This window comes from Vipera ursinii (genome assembly GCF_947247035.1).
Source record: "Vipera ursinii genome assembly, chromosome: 4".
Lineage (NCBI taxonomy): Eukaryota > Metazoa > Chordata > Lepidosauria > Squamata > Viperidae > Vipera > Vipera ursinii.
This window is the reverse complement of record NC_139514.1, coordinates 57,386,094-57,401,353: the sequence shown is the minus strand read 5'-3', so window position 1 is coordinate 57,401,353 and position 15,260 is coordinate 57,386,094. Positions and strand designations below refer to the sequence as shown.

The 15,260-nt window shown below is 37.5% G+C and overlaps 1 protein-coding gene across 5 annotated transcripts in view; it reads left to right on the top strand.

The window, feature by feature from the left end:
- KDM6A (lysine demethylase 6A) overlaps window positions 1-15,260 on the top strand; it is a 167,951-nt gene that overhangs the window by 29,242 nt on the left and 123,449 nt on the right. For 4 of the 5 annotated variants that reach the window (XM_083362453.1, XM_083362450.1, XM_083362451.1 and 1 more), the window contains exon 3: window positions 13,985-14,093. The exons of the other annotated variant lie outside the window; for it this stretch is intronic. In XM_083362453.1, coding sequence (XP_083218579.1) covers window positions 13,985-14,093 — 109 coding nt within the window. The remainder of the gene's footprint in view (window positions 1-13,984; window positions 14,094-15,260) is intronic. 5 annotated transcript variants of the gene reach the window in all.

Here is a 15,260-nt window from a genome sequence, read left to right as displayed (position 1 = left end):
TGTATGCTTTTTATTGTCCAGTTTTCACAAGTGTGGCTACGGTAGTTACAGGAACACTGACAGATTGCACAAGACTGCTAGACAGGCCACATGTTGTGCATGCCTATGTTCGATTGTTTATCCTAATTTCCAATTTGCCTAAGTTGACATTCCTCTAAATATAAATTGAATGGAAATGGTAATGGAATACAACTCCTATTGTACATCTTTTGAACTAGTTTGTGCTTCAGTTGTTGTGTCTCAACAAAATTTTGCTACAGTGTGATGTCAGAGCTATTGTGCAGTAGTTGAGCAGACCTATATGTGACCCTTCTTTAAAGTTCAGATGACTATTACTTTTTCCAGTCTTTCAATCATTCATAAATGATCTATATTTTTGGTATATATTTTTGTCATTCCTGCTTTTGGTTCTAATTTAATCAGTTCTGATGGAATACCATTAATCCCAGGGACTTTTCTTTTGGCCAGCTGATTCATTCCCCATATTACTTTGTCTTCCAATACAGGTCTCCCACACAGATTTCTGTTATTTATATGGTTGAAAAACATAACCTTTCATATATAATACTTCACCATATTTCTTCCATGTATTTTTTATTTTCTTAAGATCATTCTTTCCCATCTCTGCCCCTTACTTTTCCTTTGAATGTGGTGAATGGTATCCAGATTTTCTTCATTGGGGTAAAAAAGCTCTAGTTAGTTTTCCTCCATTTTTTTTTGCAAAGTTCATTCCAATAATTTTTTTCGGTTTTTTTTAGCTTTACATTAAAACATCACATTTATCTGCTTTACTTCATCTCTGCTACCCATCATTTTAACTTGCCCTTCTATTAGCTTTCCTACTCAACGGTTTCTTTGTTTTCATTGGACTTTGGACAGCACTGCAGCTCAAGGGCTACAAGAAGCCCCATAGGTAGTCACAGTATGCCAATAAACCTTTCGTTCCATGCTGTTGGACCATTCTGGAGCTCAGCTTGACCTGTGCTTCCTGAAGTGCTCTGGCTTTTCTCCATGCTGCTGGAGTATCCTGGAGCATGGCAACTTGCACTGGACTGGGGGTAACTGAGGCTTGTTGTAGCCCCAGAGCAGCTGTGTGCCAAGAAGCCCTGGAACCACAGTGTATTCTTTGCCCAGCCTCCCTAGGGAGAAGGGCGGTATACAAATTAAATAAAACCTAAAAACCTAAACCTCCCTTCACTAACACAATGCACCTCTTTTCCCCACCTCCCTGAGCTTATGTGGCCCATGCTGGGCCTACCCAGGCTTCCTCACATCCCTGCAGCAACTTCACACTCCTTATCTGGAACTCCTTCTGCTTCCCGCTTAATAACATGCATCTGGAGTTATGATGGCAGCCTGGATTGGTCTCATTAAACAATATGGTCACAAGACATTGCAATTTATGACCATAATGCTTAGCGGTGGAAATTCTGGTCCCAATTGTAGTTGTAAGTTGAGGACTACCTATAGTTCATCAGCTGTTTTTCCAAGAAGTATATATAATCCTTGACTTATAACTAAATAACTAAATTGGGACTGGAACTTCTGTCACTAAGCAATGTGGTTGTTAAATGTATTGGCTTGATTTTAAAACCTTTTAATTGTGGTTGTTAAGTGAACCATGTGGCCATTAAGTGAATTTTGCTTCCCCCATTGACTTTTCTTGTTGGAAGTCTCCTGGGAAGGTTGCAAATGGTGATCACATGACCCCAAGATGCTGAAACTCATAGATATATGCCGATTGCAAGCACCTGAATTTTAATCATGTGACCATGGGGATGCTGTGAGGAGCACAAGTGCAAAGATGGTTGTAAGCCACTTTTCAGCACTGTTGTAACTGAACAATTATTAAATGAAAGGTTATTAAGTTGAGACTACCTATAAGTCAAGCCTGTTCCTTAGTTCAACTGCATTTGAAAATGAAATTGTATTTCCCTTTGGTGTTGCAGTATCTGAAATTGAGATGAATTTTTACAGCAGATAATTGATGATCTGAGCCACTTTTCTGCATCACCTACAGAAATGTATTTTTCCATAAGTTTCAAAAGATGTAATTGATTTGGAGATGTCCCTATGTGCAAGCAGCATGTCAGTTGAAAAAGAAGTATTGATCCTGTTTTCTTGATAACAACTAAACAATCAACTTTTTCATTTCTTTCTCCTAAGTCAGATGGTCTAACAATTTCTCATTCTTTTTTGTCACCAATTTTGGCAATGAAATATTCCATGATGGATGGATGGATAATTTTTCATTTGTTGTGCTTCTTGAATGTTAATATAGAACTATTCTGTTTATTCTTCAATTGCATCTGTTCTTGGTGCATACATTTGGAAAATTGAGATTCAGAGGTTTAGCTTCAATTCATATAATCATTATTCTGTCATTTTCAACTGAGTGGTATTTGTTACAGTGTTATTGCATTCCTTCTGAAGCTGTCATTTCCAGAAGTAATGTAATAAACCCATGATTTAAAGTAGCCATTTCCAGTCCAGTTGATCATATTAATACCTATTTATGTTGTTCTCATTTCTTTCTTGATAATAACTAGCTTTCCATGATTCCCAGTTTATACAATTTTGTTCATTTTCTTCTTTTGTCATAGACTTCATCAGCATTTTGCACTCCAAAGGCATTTTCCATCTGGGATTACAAGTTCATAGAGGGTTATTTTTCCCCAATCACATTCTTGATACCTACTAGCCTCGGGTCCCACTTGTAGTGCTATCTTTGAGCTTTTTTGTGAACATTTTGATTTCAGTTTGGATTTTAATACTGGAATAGGTCACCAGATCTTTGCTAGCCCTCCCTAGTTATCTGAGTTTAGGACTGGCGTATAAAAAAATCCCTAAGGGTGGTATGTGACATCAAGGATTTCTCAGTGTCAGCTACCTCATCCATCTGTCAGTGGAACTGTCATGGTTCCAATAGATGACACCAGTAAAGCAGAATTCCAAGACAAGAGGTTTCCTTAAAGAACATGTTTATTGGCTACAAAGTATCAGCACAGTCAAAAGTGAAACCAAGTCTGAAGTTCCCTCCAAAGCATTACAATGTTACAAAGCTGAACTTTCCACCCCAGCACGATGTAATTAACTATGTTCCCCAATAGAATACTTTGGTAGGCTGTCTAAAAGAAGGGTCAGCCTGCCAAAAGTCAGGCAACAATGACCTTGGTTCCCACAGGACAAAATATTGTTTAACATTAAAACCACCCATCCCCCCTCCCAGTACTGTGGCAACCAAAAACGAAGCAAAAATGGCTTAAGGTAAGATCGTTGCAGTATTGACAGGAACATCTCATGCAGGCCTTGTCTTGCCATGACACTTCCTCTGCTTGATCTTCCATGCCTGCTGCTGCTGCCACCTCTGGCATTCTTTCAACCACTCATCTTTTAGTATCATGATACTGACGTACTTCTGGATACTCTGATTTACGGTACATCCAGAGCAGTGGCTTTGATACTCACCAGATGGGGACAGTGAGTTAATTGACATAGAACATTCCTGTCCCCTGCAATCTAAAAATTACAGGGTTATCAGTGCATATAACATAGATGTGTGTGTGGAGAAGAATATAAATCTTTCTGTCGAGCAAAATCAAGCTTTTAATAGCAAGTGCCACACAAAGTGCACTAATCAAACAGATGGTAAGAAAATAGGGGAACTCAGGCACCACACAGGTTATGTAGAAAATAAACACAGGGTTAGTCATAAAGGACTGAAATGTCTATACACCAACGCACAGAGCATGAGGAACGAACAGGGTGAATTAGAAATTCAGATAAATGAGGGCAGATATGTTATTGCTGCCATTACGGAAACTTGGTGGGATGAAACCCACAAATGGAACACACAGCTAGAGGGATTTAAAATATTTAAAAGAAACAGACCAAATAAAAGAGGAGGTAGAGTTGGTCTATATAAGAAATAACTACATCTCTACAGAAATAGACCACAACAATGATGAAAACTGTCTTGAATCCATTTGGGTCAATATAAAAGGGGGGAAAATGACATTGTCATAGATGTATACTATAGGCCACCCAACCAAACAGAGGTAATAGATAAACTTTTTGCTAGTTAGTTAATTAAGGTATGTAGGTACAATAGTAATGGGGGACTTTAATTACCCTGACATCAGCTGGGAGACAAACTCTGCACCAAGTGGAAGATCAAATAGATTCCTGACAATCCTAGCAGAAAGTAGAGAAGGGAACTAGGGGAATCAGCCATATTGGACTTAATTCTCACTAACAGAGATGAAATGATAGAAGGTGTTGAAACCACAGGAACCTTTGGGAGTGACCATGCAATATTGGAATTCAACATTATGCAAGCACAAGCAATAGAACACAGTCAAACTAGAGTCTTGGACTTTAAGAGAGCTAATTTCAACAAACTTATAGAGAGCGTGGGGAAGGTTTCCATGGATGAGAATCCTCAAGGGGAAAACAATTCAAGAAGCTTGGGAAATTTGGAAAAGTGAGATAATAAAAGCCTAGTCTAGCACAATACCAACGAAGAAGGAAAATAACAGCTCTCAAAAGAAACCAGCACGGCTACATAAAGAACTGTCTGGTAAATTGAAAGACAAAAAGGACAAGTATAAAAAGTGGAAAGTGGGGCACATAACTAAGGCAGAATATCAGCAAATAGCCTGAGCCTGCAAAGATGAAGTGAGGAAAGCTAAGGCTCAAAATGAACTAACATAACAAAAGTCAAAAATAACCCAAAAAAACCTTTTTTCAACATTTAATAAACAAGAAAACAGTTAAGGAAATGATCGGTCCACTAGTGGGAGAAAGTGGCAAGAAGGTGACAAGCAACAGGGAGAAAGCAGAACTACTCAACCCGTATTTACACAAAGGGGAAAAAAACAGTCCCAACCTATCAAAAACAGTACCATAAAAAGCAGATTAGAAACACATTTTAAGATAGGCAAGAAAATGGTAAGTGAGCACTTATCCACCCTAGATGAGTTCAAATCACCAGGACCATATGGACTACACCCCAAGGTTCTGAAGGAACTGGCAGATGTGATCTCAGAACCACTGAACTATATCTTTCAAAGATCCTGGAGCACTGGGAACTACCAGAGGACTGGAAAAGAGCTGAAGTAGTTGCCATCTTCAAAAAAGGGAAAAAATGAATCCAGGAAACTACAGACCTATCAGCCTGACCTCAATACCTGGGAAGATCTTGGAAAAGATAATCAAGCAACGAATCAGCGAACACCTAGAGGCAAACCAAGTCATTACCAAAAGCCAACATGAGTTTGTCAAAAACAGATCACGCCAGACAAATCTTACTGCATTCTTTGACCAGATGACAAAATTAGTGGACCAGAGCAATGCTGTGGATATAATTTACTTGGACTTCAGTAAGGCATTTGATAAACTAGACCACAGACTACTACTTGATAAGATAGAAAAATGTGGGTTAGATAGCATCACCAAAAGATGGATTCATAGTTGGCTGACCAGCCATACTCAGCATGTGGTCCTCAATGAAACTGCATCTACATGGAGGGAAGTGTGTAGTGGGGTGCTCCAGGGCTCTGTTCTGGCCCCAGTGCTCTTCAACATCTTCATCAATGATTGGGAACTCATCAAATTTGCAGACACCAAGCTGGCAGGAATAGCCAACACTTCAGAAGATAAGTTTAAGATACAGAAGGATCTGGACAGACTTGAATATTGGGCGCTATCTAACAAAATGAAATTCAATGGTGAAAAAAGGAAGATTCTACATTTAGACAAGAAAAACCAAATGCACAGGTATAGTATTGGTGGTACCTTGCTCAATAGTAGTAACTGTGAGAGGGATCTCGGAGTACTGGTGAACATCACTTAAATATGAGCCAGTAGTGTGCTGCAGCTGCCAAAAAAGCCAACACAGTGCTAGGCTGCATTAACAGAGGGATAGAATCAAGATCACGTGAAGTATTAATACCACTTTACAATGCCTTGGTAAGGCCACACTTGGAATACTGTATCCAGTTTTGGTCACTACAATGTAAAAAAGATGTTGAGACTCTAGAAAGAGTGCAAAGAAGAGCAACAAAGATGATTAGGGGACTGGAGGCTAAAATATATAAGGAATGGTTGCTGGAATTGCGTATGTCTAGTTAATGAAGGACGAGGGGTGACATGATAGCAGTGTTTCAATATCTCAGGGGCTGCCACAAAGAAGAAGAAGTCAAGCTATTCTCCCAAAGCACCTGAAAGCAGGACAAGAAGCAATGGATGGAAACTAACCAAAGAGAGAAGCAACCTAGAACTAGGGAGAAATTTTCTGACAATTAGAACAATTAATCAATGGAACAACCTGCCTCCAGAACCTGTGAATGCTCAGACACTGGAAGTTTTTACAAAGAGACTGGAGAGCCATTTGTTTTCCTGCCTGAGCAGGGGGTTGGACTAGATGACCTCCAAGGTCCGTTCCAACATCACCATCATCGTTGTTATAATAATAAATTCAGCCAGATGTTCAGACTAGGTTTGGCTTTTTTGTCTACCTATCGAGTCCTTACCAAGAACCTGAGATAGACAGATGTGGATGTTTCATGGTATTACAGATATCGTCGCAGGATGGAGGCAGTTCCTAGTAAGGCCGCCTTTTGCAGTCAACTAAACATTCAAATTGACTGGTGCTGATGGTTGACATGGGTTGCTGCCAGCATCTTTAGGTATCAACCAGGTACCTTCTTAAAATGTAAGATGTTCTGAGTAGCACAGTTTTTTGTAGCATTGTTGGAGTTATTGCAGGAAGCTGCAGTTTCTTGATGTATTTTGCAAAGTTTTTGGACATAGTTCCCAGTGCCCCGATGGCAGTGGGTATCACTATTACATGTTTCATCCATAATCACACAGTTTCGATGGCCAGATCGAGATATTTCATATTTTTTTCCAGTTCTTTTTCTTCGACTCTGGCATCTCCTGGTACAGCGATATCAATCAGATATACGCTTCGGTTCTCTACAACTGCAATATCTGGCGTGTTGTGTTCGAAATGGTGATCTGTCTGTATTCGAAAGTCCCACAAGATCTTCACCCTCTCATTTTCAACAACTTTTTTCACCTTACACTCCCATGATTTTTTGGACACAGGCAAGTCGTATTTTTTACAAAATGCCCAGTGGATTAATTTAGCAACTCGGTCATGTCTAGCTTTGTAATCAGTTTACGCAATTTTGCTGCACTCACATATTAGATGTGAAACAGTTTCAACTTTGTCATTGCAAATTTGGCAATTTGGATTGTCAGTGGATTTTTGTATCTTCGCTTTCATGGCATTAATTTGTAGTGCTTGTTCTTGAGCAGCCAGTATTAAGCCTTTCTTTTCTTTCTTGATGATTCCCATCTTAAGCCATGCCCATGTCAAGTTGTTATCACATTTTCCTTCAATGTTTTTCAAATGCTGTCCATGCAAAGCTTTGGTTTTCCATCTATTTAATCTGTCATCCAGCTGTTTTTCCTTATATTCTGCCTTTGTTTCTGTTATTTTTATAATGCGCTCTGTTTTCACAACCTGTAGCAATTTTTCTGTACTTTGATTCACATAGTCATTCAAACTTCGTTTTTCTTCTACAGTTTGGTGGATTTGCAATAGCCCTCTGCGCCCTAGTTTTCTTGTCAGGTACAACCTGTCGATTATTATTATCTATTATCTATTATTATTACATTAGACAGGGGTGTCAAACTGCTGGATGAATCATGGTGAAACCATGCCCACCCCATTGCCAGCAATGGGAAAAAAGTCACAATACGTGATGTTGCGAGTTTGACACCCCTGCATTAGACCCTCACCTCTTCAGGATCTGTCTTCTCCTTTGGTGATACTTGATTTTGCTGTTTTCATTCCCTCCTCAATATGATTCCCATGTGACTGGGATACCAAGGTACTGTATGACTGCTATGTGACCCACTGTTAGTTCCGCCCCATCAATTTTGTCTACGTTTCCTTTTCTTAATACCATCTGGCCAATTTCTCGAGTCTGAATAACATCCCAATTTATTTACTGTAGATCTGTGTCAGGTGGATCAACAAGCCGATATCTCGTTCACTCTTAGCATAAAGCTTGATTTTATCCATGTCAAAGAGGACCTTGTGATTATCTGTCTGAGGGGTATAGGCTTATGTAGAAAAGTAGTGGGGACAGTGCATCACTTTGGTATATGCTGCACTTGATGGCCACTTGTGCAAGCTTGTCTTCAGTTGAATTCTAGTACTGTCTTACAGTCCTGTTCTTGATGAAAGCTCTCTACTTTTTGGTACATTGAATTTTCTTTTCTAGATAGATTTACTAGATATGTATGAGTTAGATTTAATTTATGGTGGAGATTTAGGTTTCAAGGAGGATTTGATTTGTTAAGTTGGAGATTTGAGATTTAAAGACGAACTCATTTAATTTGAACTGTATCACATTTTGCTTTTAAAAAAGCTCCATGAGCTACATTAGGGAAGAATCAGTATACCTGCATTAATTAATTAATGGTTAATTAATTAACCATTTTTTTGGCAAGGTGGGATAATAGTGATATAGAAATGATAGTGAATTTTAAGGTTATTAAACTTGCCAGATTTCACCTGGATATTATTAACAGGAAATGCTTGTTGCAATATAGGTAGTCCTTGATTTATGACCACAATTTAGCCCAAAATGTCCATTGCTAAGCAAGACAGTTATATGAGTTATGCCCCATACTATGACTTTTTTTGCCCCGGTTGTTAAGCAAATCACTGTAGTTATTAAATGAATCATGCAATTGTTAAGCAAATCTGGATTCCCTCATTGACTTTGCTTGTTGGAAACCACCCGGGAAGGGTACAAATGGTGATCATGTGACCCCAGGACAGTGCAACTCACAAATACATGCCACATGCCACATGCTTGAATTCTGTTCATGTGACAGTGGGGATGCTACAATGGTCATAAGTGTGAAAAACGATCATTAGTCACTTTTCTCAATGCCATTGTAACTTTGAATGATTGTAAGTCGAGGACTACCTCTACTGCATTTTGTGGCATGTTAAAATTACATATTAAAAGTGCAATTTTGTGTAGAATTTTGAACTGCTCAACACAAAAGTAGGAAACACTCTGATCGTCTTTTCCTCAGTGACCTCTGTACTGTTTTGTGCAGAATTCTGTGGAAGATTGCCATATTTATTCATAATAGTTGACCTTGTCTATTCCTAGCTTCTTGCTTGACTATTGAAGTTTCTTTTAGGTAAGCTGTATTAAGCTGATCATCAAAGTGTTTACCTTATCTCAGTAACTTGTATATGCTTCCTGACTGTAGTGCCTGGAAGCATTAAAAGAAGGTACCCAACTTTTTCTTGAGATATTTAACAATTTATCTAAAGCTTTTTACACAATATTAAAAAGAAGTACTAACTTTGCAATTAATTTTATGTTTCTCGTGCATGACAATTATGGGGTTTGTGACTACTCCATTTATCTTTCCAGAACATTCTGAAACAACTGTTATGTAGGACAACCCCATGTCTCCTTACAAATAGTCACATAATGAGTAATGTGAAGTACTTCATCATTGTGAGGAGTAGGAATGCCCCAAGTGTTTTTGAATTCATTCCGGTTTACCTGTTTTGTTTTCAAAACTCCTTTAATTCAATAATATTTGCATTTGTTCTTCCCAATCATTTTAGGAGTACATATTCAAAATTATTTGTTTCCCAAATGAATGAAAGACACAATCTTGAATATGAAATACTCTGTGTTGAATGAGAAAGTTTCTGAACTTTAAATTGGGATTTTCTAATTGAAAATTCTTACCATGCCTCCCTGACTCTCATGGCACCACCCTTGTGCATCTTCCCCAGTTGCCTCTCTTGTACCCTCCTTGAGCTTGCTGTAACCTCCGTTGCATCCTTGCAACTGTACATAATGTACCATCAATTTATGGTTCTCATTTAGCAATTATTACTAATTGTAATAATTAGAATTATTACATATAGTAGTATTTAGTATTTTAGCTATTAATAAGTTGAAGTTATGGAGATGACTCAGTTGTATTCAAGAATACATTTTGTATAAATGTACTTTTCTGGCGTTAATGGCTGAAGTTTACTTTGAAGATCTAAACTGTGAGAACAATTCAGACGTTAGGATGTACAGTAAAATTGCCTGTGAAGGAGAATATTTAGTTACTGTACATCATTCTCTCTGAAAAGTCCTCTTTTCCGTTCCTGTGTTTCCATGCCTAATTTAGAGCTGCTTGGTTAAAAGATAAAGAAGAATGGAAACAAAACAGATAAGTTATTGTGACACGATTCCCGTGTGTTCTCTTTGTACATAGTAAGGTCCATTTATCTATAATAGTGTAATAGCACTGAGTAAAATATATCATCACTTCAGACATTATCCACATCGTTATTAGAAAGATCAATTATAGTTATGAAATGACAAATAATAAGAGGGCATGAATTGAAATTGTTTTTTTATAATATATTTATCTTTATATTAACTATAATTTGTCATGATGTACAAATTTGGGAACCATGAAAGTAGGAGAGCTAAGAAGAATGCATGTGAGATCGCATGTTCCTGTTGATTGTTCTTTAAATGTACTTTTTCCAATACCATAATTTATTTACAGTTGAGGTCTTTTGATTTGTACTTTTTAGCAGAGCTCTGAGTGAGTCACAGAATAAAATTAAAATGAGGCCAACAATGACAATAATTTAGGCATACCTTCAGGAGGTTTTTGCAGGAGAAGGAGTGGCAGAACCTGGGGATGGAGTCAAAAGATTAATCAGCCTAAGAGTTTCTCCATAGCCACAAATGGATTAAGTCCAACCCCCTCTTGAATTCCATTTACCTTATCTAGTGTCAAAATAATGTTAATCCATTGAGTAGATTCCTGTGCATAGGCATCAATAATAATAAGTTAGTTTAATTGGAACCAAACCTATGTCCTAGCCTTTTGCTCCTGATAGTTTTTATGATATTGTTCATTACATTTTCCACCCTACAAATTCCTATTCATCTAATTGTAATGTGCATTTGTTCCAATTCATAATTTGCAAATGTGTAATTATGACATTAAAAAGCAAATGACATTGATGGGAGCTTTCTTCCTGAATAAATAAGGCTATAGCTCTTTTTTCTTACTTAATAGCAAAGAATGAAAAATTTCATTCACTTATAAATTTGGAGCACCATGTATTGCTCCAAATGTTCCCAAGGATTTCTTATAATTTGTATCTTATTGATCAAATGATAATTGAATCCAGTTTTAAGTTAGAGAAATTTGATAGCTGAAATTTTTTGGTGAGACACTTATAAAACTGCTCTTTCTTGCTTTTGGTTTGTTTTAATTAGTCAGAACAGATTTGCTGTATTAACCAAGGGGCCTTAAATATCTTCCTTCTAAAAACACTCCAAGTTGCTTTTAAGATGACATATTTTGGCCACTAACATGAATTAGTTGTTAAAATTATTTTAAAGTCAAATTTTAATTTTTTATTACATAATAACCAGGTTGATAATAAATAACACACACATATATATATATTAACAAAATTAATTTTTAAAAATAATCAGTGTCTTTTATTATCTAGAGGTTTTCTATGTACTATAATATTCATATACCAAACTTATCAAATGTAATGTTGATTTGCATATGATGAAAATTAACTGATACAGTTTGCCCAGTAGGTTTGCCCTAATATGTCTACTAGCATTCGGCTTTTCATTGAACTTGTTTCAACATTAATTGAACACTTGTTTCAGTGTTCATTGTATGATTTTTTCCTACTTAACGTTATTTAAGAAAGAGATGGCAAGACTTATATTTGAGTTCTTTTTTCTGGTCAAAATTTGCAGAAGCAGTTAGACAACTGCGAGTGCCCATGTGACACTCGCTAGCCCTGCCCTATTTTCGCCGCATGGGCGCTAGTGCCACCCCATTTTTGCCTTGCAGCATCCCGTTTAGGTTGCACAGTGCCCCATTTTTGCCAGGCTGCCGCAAGTGGGGGTGAGTGCCATGACCCGGTAGTGGGCCGCGGGCCACAGGTTGAGGACCCCTGTCTTAGAAGGAAGAATTCCTCCCTTATTAACACTCAATGTAAAAATCAGACAGTTACATCTCTGCTTCTTCTTACCCAGGGGTGTCAAACTCAATTTCATTGAGGGCAGCATCAGCATTGTGGTTGCTCTCAAGGGGCCGGGTGGGTATGGCCAGGGTGGGCGTGGCCTACTGGGTGGGCGTGGCTAGAGTGCGTGTGGCCTACTGGGTGGGCATGGCCAGCTCTACATCATTGGCATCAAGGGTGCCTATGGGGGCCTGGGCAGGAGTGGGACAGATCTGAGGGTCTCTGGCAGAAGGAGGGTCTCTGGGCCAGGACCAAAGGAGTGAGGGCTGTTCCCCCACTGTTTCCAGGATGGCTTCGTGGGCCACATGAAACCACTTCGCGGGCCAGATTCGGCCCCCGGGCCTTGTGTTTGACATGTCTGTTCTTACCAAACCAATACACTTTGACAGTTTATTTTCAAGGAGGAAGTAATTGGTAATTATTAAAATTAAATCTGGACATTTAAACTGCTAACCTTCAGCTATGATGAAATATTCAAAAAACTAAGACATAGGATTGACTAGTTTAGTGTAATTACAGATATAGAGTGGTGATTTTTTTATCTTCAATCTGATGATTGTATTACAAATACTTTTTTCAGCATTGAAGTATTTTTGTTAAATGATATTTGATTTCACTTTCAAGATAGGCAGCTTATTTTTCACATTGAAAATTTTGTCATAAGGCAGACAGTATTCAGTTTAGTATTCATAAAACAAACACGATAGAGCAGTGCAAGTAGTTTTACATACGAGTATTTTAATCTGTGCAGTATGTTTCTTCTGTCATTTGCTTCTTTGTTTTCTCATGTAACTGCTGATATTGCCAACATATCCATCAAGCTTAGGTCCCATTCTTTTTAATACAAAGGACTGTTATCTACAGCATTTCCCCCCTATTTTCATATGCTTATGGAAAAAGCAACTTTATGCTTTTAATCAAATATTAGATGCGTGCAAGAGGAAGATACTCGAGTATTATTATTATTAGTTAATGCTGTTGAGTGCTGAGAATGTAGGATCAAGACTAAAAGTGCATTCTAACAAATTTGGGGAAAGAAAGAGACAAAAATAAGTGAATGCCATTGTAAATTTTGTTCAATCCTCTATGTTCATATAATTAAATCACTTTTTTCTTTCAATCAAAAATGTTTCCTAATTAATATAGTACATACAATGTAACACATTCTATTAATTAGCAAAAGTAGGTAGAAATTTTCAGAATGCAAGCATAGGCATGCTACTACACAGAAATATTGAAGGATTTTTTTTCTTACTCCTCTGTTCTTCATTCTCATCTAGGTTTTTACAAACTTGAGTGGCAAATGAACCTATGATATTTCACAGAGCTGTTTCTCTTACAGTTTTAGATATGGCTTATAAAAAGATACTTCTCATGTACATGAATCTGAAGCTACTATATTTAAAATTTAACTTTTCTAGTTTCATGAAATACGTTATGCGAGAACTGTGTGGTATTTAATGCTAAAATAACATTTACTGTTTCATTTATAATTTCTGCTACAGCAGAATTGTTCTTGTAGACAAGTGACTAATACTAAAACCTTATATTGTATTAAACTAAACAATCATCTTAATATTTAATAATTATTGAAATATATGATATGATTAGGTTATTTTATTAACAGAATGGAAAATGATGCATGTAACAGCAAAATAATATTTAATTTTAAAATGAAACTTAAATATAATTGTATCATCATCATAGCAGTAAAATTAGGACATATATATTTCCCTAGAAGAAAAACTAATATTATGTAAGATGACAAAATATGGGATTGCTTCTTAGCTTTGCAACAAAAGTCAATTTTAAAGTATATGTTATCAATAGAGTATATTTATAAAGTATCCTTTTTTTTCCCAGGCTGTTGGCTGCTATGAATCGTTAATATTAAAAGCAGAAGGAAAAGTTGAATCAGATTTCTTTTGCCAGTTAGGCCACTTCAACCTTTTATTGGAGGATTATCCAAAAGGTAAGTCTATTATAATTTATTTTAGTATTTTTCCCCCTCAGAATCCTAGATCAGTACTACATATATAGTACAGTACTTACATTTTTACCATCCTTCCGAGGTAGGTAAAATGAGGACCCAGATTGTTGAGGGCAATAAGCTGACTTTGTAAAAATGCCGCTTTGGGGGGGGGGGCAAAGCCCTAATAAGCAGGTATATACATAGAATGAAGGCTATTGCTAAGCACATTGATTTGTGCTTCTTAGATTGTAAGCCACCCTGAGTCTTCGGAGAAGGGCGGGATATAAATGGGATTTTTTTAAAAAAGCAATAACAAGGAAAAGAAATTAAGAGAAGGAGATAAAATAAAACCCAACCACATTCATTTTAAATCAATACCATTCATTGTTCTTCTCTACATCTTTCTATCCATGCAAATCATTTTTGCTTCCATCATGTCCATTTACATAATAACTTTTGATCTTCAAACTTTTCTGATGATCTCCTCAATTTCTTCTAACTGCAACTTTCTCAGTGTTTCATTTCCTCCAAACTCATTTCCTCTTTCTTCATTTATTTTTAGTGATTAGTTATTCCTTATATCTGTATGGTCAAATAATCTTATTTCTTTTGTACTGGTCACATTGTTGTTTTCTCCATTTGTTCATACCCAGCCATTGATATTCTCGATCTTATCTCTTCTGAATTAGTCTGTTCCCTTTTGTAATTCTTTTGACATACCTAAGTCCCTGTTTAAGGGACGCGGTGGCTCAGTGGGTTAGGACGCTGAGCTTGTCAATCAGATGGTCGGCAGTTTGGCGGGTCGAATCCTGAGTGCCGCGTAACAGAGTGAGCGCCTGTTACTTGTCCCAGCTTCTGCCAACCTAGCAGTTCGAAAGGACGTAAAAATGCAAGTAGAAAAATAGGGACCACTACGGTGGGAAGGTAACAGCGTTCCGTGCGCCTTTGGTGTCTAGTCATGCCGGCCACATGACCACGGAGACGTCCTCGGACAAGCGCTGGCTCTTCGGCTTTGAAACGGAGATGAGCACCGGCCCCTAGAGTTGGAAACGACTAGCACGCATGTGCGGGGGGAACCTATACCTTTAAGTCCCTGTCTATGAAGTGGGCAGGAACATAATCCATTTTTGTTTGTTTCAACATTCATTCCTTGCCATAGACCAGTGG